Source organism: Marmota flaviventris, chromosome 17 (genome assembly GCF_047511675.1).
Source record: "Marmota flaviventris isolate mMarFla1 chromosome 17, mMarFla1.hap1, whole genome shotgun sequence".
Lineage (NCBI taxonomy): Eukaryota > Metazoa > Chordata > Mammalia > Rodentia > Sciuridae > Marmota > Marmota flaviventris.
The window spans coordinates 61444322-61450939 of record NC_092514.1 but is presented as its reverse complement, the minus strand read 5'-3'; the positions used below and the strand labels follow the sequence as shown (position 1 = coordinate 61450939).

General features: G+C 41.9%; 1 protein-coding gene across 1 annotated transcript; it reads right to left on the bottom strand.

The window, feature by feature from the left end:
• Nucleotides 1–1500: 1500 nt before the first annotated feature.
• On the bottom strand, nt 1501–2148 carry LOC114102005 (keratin-associated protein 4-2-like). The gene has a single exon (XM_034635206.2). It carries the CDS (start codon nt 2146–2148, stop codon nt 1501–1503), a length of 648 nt encoding a protein of 215 aa, XP_034491097.2.
• Nucleotides 2149–6618: the final 4470 nt, after the last annotated feature.

Below are 6618 nucleotides of genomic sequence, written 5' to 3'. Positions count from 1 at the left end.
ACAGCCTCTCTTGATACCCATGGCAGAGGTGCCAGCTTGGTAATGACCTCCTCTGAGGATGGAGCCCTGTTCTTCAGGATGACGTAGACGTGTAAACCAATGACCATCATGTCGGGCTATGTCCCTAATAGTTAGAATACACTAATACAGAAAAGCAAGGCCTGGAAAGTTGTGCTGAGTCCAGCCATCTGGCCTCCAGGAGAGGCAGAGCTGTGCTTCCACTCATACTCTAGAGCTGTCTTGGAGTGGAGGAGATGGGGTAGAATTCACTGATAGCACATTTTGGCCCAGATGCTTCTATTGCTTTAACTTGCTTCCCATGGCTTCTTCTGGATTTCTCTAGAGAGCATTTCTTTGTTCAACTTTTCTTCCAAAATACTTGTTTCTAATTCCTCCTTGAGTGAATTGCACTGAGCACACAAAACAAAGATGACACCTCATTAAACACAGCTTTTTTTTTTTTTTTTTTTGGATGAGAGTAACTACCATGGTGGTTGATTCCTAGCTCTCAGATACACTAATGTTCTGGACCAGGGATGTAGCTCGGTGGTACAGGGCTTTCTGTCATGCATCAGTCCTGAATTCAATCCCAGCACCACACCCAGTTTATCACACAGTAACCCAAGACTTGACCCTGACACAATGGTAACTATCCCTACAGTATGAAAAAGTGTTGAAATGCACCAACATGGAGATTAGGCATGTGGGTGTCTTAGTTGGGGTGCCCGTTAGAGTAACCCAAGATACAGGGGTTTGACAGCAAGCAGTTTGGGAAAGGATCCTAGGAAGCTCTGTAGGAAACTTGGGAAATGAGCCAGGGCAGTGAGGGAAGCTAGTGGAAGGTTCCATAATGAGCAGAACACCACTGGAGGCAGCTGAGATCCCATCCCATGGAGCACCTGTGGAGGACTGGAAGGAGTCGCCCCAGGGGAATTGAGCTAGAGAGCATTTATTCACCAACACCTTTCCCTGGATTAGCTCTGCTCCTGTGGGCTTTGAATTGCCTTCTCAGAGAAAGTCCTCAGGCAGGGAGTATGCATTAGATGCTGACTAATACACCTTCCTGTGTTAGAAAGAGTGGTGCTCACAGAAGAGGTGGAGCACCTCAAGTCATCTGCTATGGGCTTTTTGTTCTTTAGAGATGAACTACCAAAAAAACTGTCAGGGGACAACAATTGAAGAAGGAAAAATAAGGAGACACGATGCCATTGAATTTGTATGACTGAAAAATTTGGATTTATTCAAGGTAGAAAATATGACAGAGAGCAAATACTTCCATGGGAATGATCTGATAATTGACAGACTCTAGGGAAAATTCAAAGTTATGTTCAGTTGGGGGGGGGGGGTTAGTAACCTGTTAGGACAGAAGGCAGCATATGTGGAAACCAAAATCCTCATTGGAACACAGGTTTTACCATCGGCCTTTCATGACTGGCCTCAGATGTGGATCACATAGAGAATATTGGTTGATGAAGAACAGGAGAGGACAGGTCAGAGCATTCAGCAGCAAGAACCACTGGAGCAGGTGGGGCGGCAGCAGGTGGTCTGGCAGCAAGTAGGGCGACAGCAGCTGGACACACAGCAGCTGGGGCGACAGCAGGTGGTCTGGCAGCAGGTGGGGCGACAGCAGCTAGAGCCACAGCCACTGGAACCACAGCAGGGGCGGCAGCAGGTGGTCCTGCAGCAGGTAGTCTGGAGGCAGGTGGGGCGACAACAGCTGGAGCCACAGCCACTGGAACCACCACAGCCACTGGAACTACCACAGCAAGGGCGGCAGCAGCTGGACCCACAGCAGCTGGGGCGGCAGCAGGTGGTCCTACAGCAGGTGGTCTGGAGGCAGGTGGGGCGACAGCAGCTAGAGCCACAGCCACTGGAACTACCACAGCAAGGGCGGCAGCAGCTGGACCCACAGCAGCTGGGGCGGCAGCAGGTGGTCCTACAGCAGGTGGTCTGGAGGCAGGTGGGGCGACAGCAGCTGGAGCCACAGCCACTGGAACCACCACAACAGGGGCGGCAGCTGCTAGAGCCACAGCAGCTGGGGCGGCAGCAGGTGGTCTGGCAGCAGCTGGGCTGGCAGCAGGTCTCCTGGCAGAGGCCTTCGCCACAGCCCTGATCAGAGCAGACGGAGCCAGAACAGGAGTTGACCATGGTGTCAGAGGGTGGGGGTTCTGGATGTGTTTGCAGGAGGATGAGTTATGAGTTTTGGAGTCTTCTTGGTACCTGTCCTCTTTTATACCCAGCTGAGGAATTTCTATAATTATGAAAAGACAATTTCCTTGTTTTTGTTTACATGACAGAAATGCACTTAATAAATCATATTTTTGTAGTAAAGTCTCCCAAAGTATAATGATAATTATTTCCTATTTCTCAAGTTCCCTAATGTTCTCCCATGAATCACCTCTTCTCTTTCCTCCCCTGGGTGTAGCATCATGTGGCTCAGACTCTGGGTATCATGTTACATAGGTGGGTCTCTAGTCTGCTTCTCATATTGAGGTCATTTGGGGAGAGCTTCTGATAGGGCTGGGCTCTCTAGTGGATAAATGCAAGATTCGGTCAGACGGAATGCTGGGATGAATAAAGGAAGTAGAAGCTCCACTTGTTTGGTGTAAGACATGAGGAAGCTCACTATCCATGTGGTGTTTTAGGTGGTCAGTGAACTAATGAAATTCCAGGACATTCTAAGCTGTATTTGTTCTCATCACCCAGAGATGCATCTTGAAGCAGTAAACAGTGACTCAGTGTTTTAAGGACTAAGGAGTCATCTGGGAGTGATCTAGGTCTATCGTCAGAATTGTCCTCCAGGCTGAGGTAGGGTAATTTAGATAGTAATTTTTAATCTACCTTTTGGAATATAAAAATATGTCATCCTTATTCTTTATTGACATGTTATTAAGTATTTTCATATGTTCTGAGTTAAAAATTCTAGCAATTTGGTAGTATCACTTCTTAATATCTTCTAATTCTAATAATTATTTACACAAAAGTCTCATATGATTATGGTGCAACGTAAGGATTCTTTTTTAGTGTCACAAGCATTCAGAGCAATATGTATCTATCTATCTATCTATCTATCTATATATATATATATATATAATGAAAAGAACAAATTACCTTGAGGATATTCCCTTTGCCTGGAGAGGGGGTAACTTGTGAACACAACATTCTCTTAGTTGTCTGTAATTGGAGAGTCTGAGTACTGTTTCCTTCCATATCTTCTTTGGCTCCACAAAAACAAAGTTCTTTCTTTGTTGTGCTTTTTTTGTGTTTTATATATTTCATGAGTTCTATGATTTGATTTTCTATCACAAATGCATTTGTCTATTGGCTCGCCATACAATACAAAGTCCATTAAGGCAGGGACTCTGCTTTAATCCTCTTTGCATGACAAGACCTGATGTAGAATGTGTTTTCCGTAAAGGAGATATATGCATAATAAATGACCTGATAAGTCCTTTAAGGGCCACATATTGACCTCTGAGAACACATATCATGCAAGTAGGTGGAGAGAAAGGGGATTTCAAAGAAGAACCATACAATTGAAACTGGACTTAACTCTGGCTTTGTGATTGATGAAGGTGATGTACTGCTGGGTCTGTTTTGAGAAATGAGAGGTAAGTTGAGATTAATAGAAGAGAGGTGGCTTTGTGTTATGGAAGTAATGTTGGGGAGCTCTGCAAAGCCCTTAGGTAGGAACGTAAGGTACTCTTTATGCCTGTGCCATTTTGAACAATTGTTTTGATCTACCTTTACAAATTCCAAAACATTCTTGGATTTCTGAGGAGAGGTATTGTTTAAAAGGTTAAAGCGAGACAGGGTTAGAGGTGGACACGCAGCCTCAAGTAAAGGCAATTGACATAATGAAGATAAGTTGTTATCTTTGTTATGAAAGAATAAATTTATTTATTATAAAATAATAATAAAATAACGTCAAAGAAAGATTTGGCAGAGACTTGGAAAAAATGGAAGAGAGTGGCATAAGGAGGTGTGTGAGCTTTATTTACATCATTATAACAAAGTACCTAAAATAATCAACTTATAAAGATAAAAATTTTTTTGGTTCATACTTTTGGGGGCTCTAATCTGTCATCAGTTGGCGGTTGCTTTTGTGCCTGTGGCAGGGCAGTTCTTTGTGGCAGGAGCACATGGAGGAGCAAACACTACTCACCCCACGGCCAGAAAGCAAGAGAGAAAGAGGAAAGGGTTGGGGTCCCATAGTTCCCTTTAGGAACAGCCCCTGATTATGAAAGGACCTCCCAATAGGCCCCATGTCTCAAAGATCCCACCACCTCCCAATAACAGCACCACAGGGACCAAGCCTTTAACATCTAAGCCTTTGGAGGGAGGGCATTCACCATTCAACCTATGTAGCAAGAGGGCTCTTGGTAAGATATCCCAGTTTAGCTCTTTGTTTATATATTTTATGACTTTCTATGAATATGATTTATAGCCCCTACCTCCTAAAAGCCAATAATATAAAAAATTTAAAAGATGAATCAGAAAGGGGAAGTTGTACCTAAAAAGGAAAGATCTAAAAAAAGGCTACTTAGAGACAAAGAAGAAATATTTACATCAAAAGATGAGGGTGGGGTATTTGCACAGTGTTCTCCCAGGAGCCCCAGCCAAATGCAAATATGGTGAGTGATAGAAACCCTGTCCTTTCCCTTCCTTCTGCAGGCTCTGAGTGTGGTAGGCGGGGCACTTTTCTGGGTACAGGAACCACAATGTAACAAGCACACACTTTGCAAGCATCCCTCTTCGAGGTGAGGCTCTGAGGCCCAGGGAAGATAAAAACCAGTAAGTAGGGGAGCAGTGACTTGTTCCCTGCCACCCCAGCACTGGGTCCAATTTTCCAGTCACTACAATTATACTGCCTTTCTGCAAAATCAGATGTGAAGGAAATTTTCTTTACCCGCATGTTGCATCTGATGCAGTTAGATTGTATGATTTCTGGGGTTTGTGTCATATTATGTAAGTTAAAAGACTTACATAAACAATGTCTCATAATATCTTTTAATTTCAAGGTTTGATGCTTTGTATTTTTAAATATTTTCTGCATTAGGAACGTACACAGGTATAAGATATGAGGCTTAAATAGCTTGCAATTGGGTCTGACCATAACCCCAAACCATTTATTAAACAATACATCTTTTCCCTAATGGTTGCAAATGCTACCTTTCCATACACTAAGTTCCCGAATGTATTTTGGTGTGTTTCTGGAGTGATACATACAGAGATCCTTGCCATGAGCGTGTAACTTGCATCTGACTGGACTAGTACAGTGGTTTTGCTGGGCTTGCGCTCCCCTGTAAAGTTCCTATACATTAGGTCAACCTAAGCCACCAGGGGCCTGCCTTGTTTGTTCACAGAGATTCCATCAGTAACCTCCAGGAACTATCTTTCTTATATCCTGGCCAGACAGGAACATTAGATAGGAGTTTAGGGGAATTAAGACTCCCACTTCAGCTGTTTCCCACACTAAAGCACCTCTCATTGCGCCTCTGTAATTCTGCATTGCTCAGTATTTAGTACTAGACAGACTCAAGCCAATTCCAAAAGTACACGGCCAAATAAAACCGAGTGAAGGGCTGACTTCATCAAAGTTTTATTCAGTTAAAAATCCACCCCCACTATACATTTAAATAGAGTTCATGTGGACATAAAATAATCACTTCAGTCACTTTTCCATTCATAACTTTATCATAACCTTGATTTTTTTCTACCCTTACCTCTCTACCATCACTTTAACTCTCTCTGAAAGCAATTACTGTACTTAAATACCTGTGTGAACAGATATAAGATATGTTGCATGCCACACTGTTCACCCAAATTATGGTATAAGGTTTCTGGTCTGCTCCTTGTTATTATAAACTCTCCTTATTATTACTGAGCTTTCCCTTAACTGTATTGACACCTTTGCAAATAGATTCAGTGTTCCTTCTCATTCCTGCTCTTGTAAAAAACAGGGAATTATAAGCCTCATATACTTTGATACTGAAAAGAACACATAAAACCTCTATTCTTTGATTTAGCTCAAGCTAATAATAATGCATCATGTTAACACCAGAGTTTGCATTCTGTAATTAGATGTTGTCAAAGAAGAACATAAGGAAGGATAAAAGATTTATTAATTCTGGTAAATGGGAAGACAGGTCTGTCCTCTGTAGAACAATTTAGATCAAGTGGAAAGGGTGGAGCTGAAAATGTCTTTCATATTCAAATAATGTAACACCCAACCTATGTTAATGTGAAACCCAGCTTCTATTTGTTTTGTCTTTTGACATCTTAAGTTTTATTATTATTATTATTTTAATTTTAGAAATAATAATCCACTCTTGGTTGATTATACTTGTTACTTGGAAATATGACTATGCTAATATATATAATGTATGGAAAATTAAAGTATTGTATTTAAAATGTTTTTATCATATTTTGGATTATGAAACCAAAACTTATAAACCCCTTTATTTGTATAAACATGATATTATTGTACATCTTGTGACACATTTTCCCAGCTAAGAAAGATCATTCTTACCTAAGTTTTGATGATGAGAAAACTGAGTCTCAAAGAGAAATATCCTGCCCATGTTCTCTTTTTATTGTTGTTGGTGGTGGTGTGCA

Bases quoted from the DNA above. Each gene is read 5' to 3' on its own strand.
- LOC114102005 (XM_034635206.2), bottom strand. From the start codon at position 2,148: ATGGTCAACTCCTGTTCTGGCTCCGTCTGCTCTGATCAGGGCTGTGGC.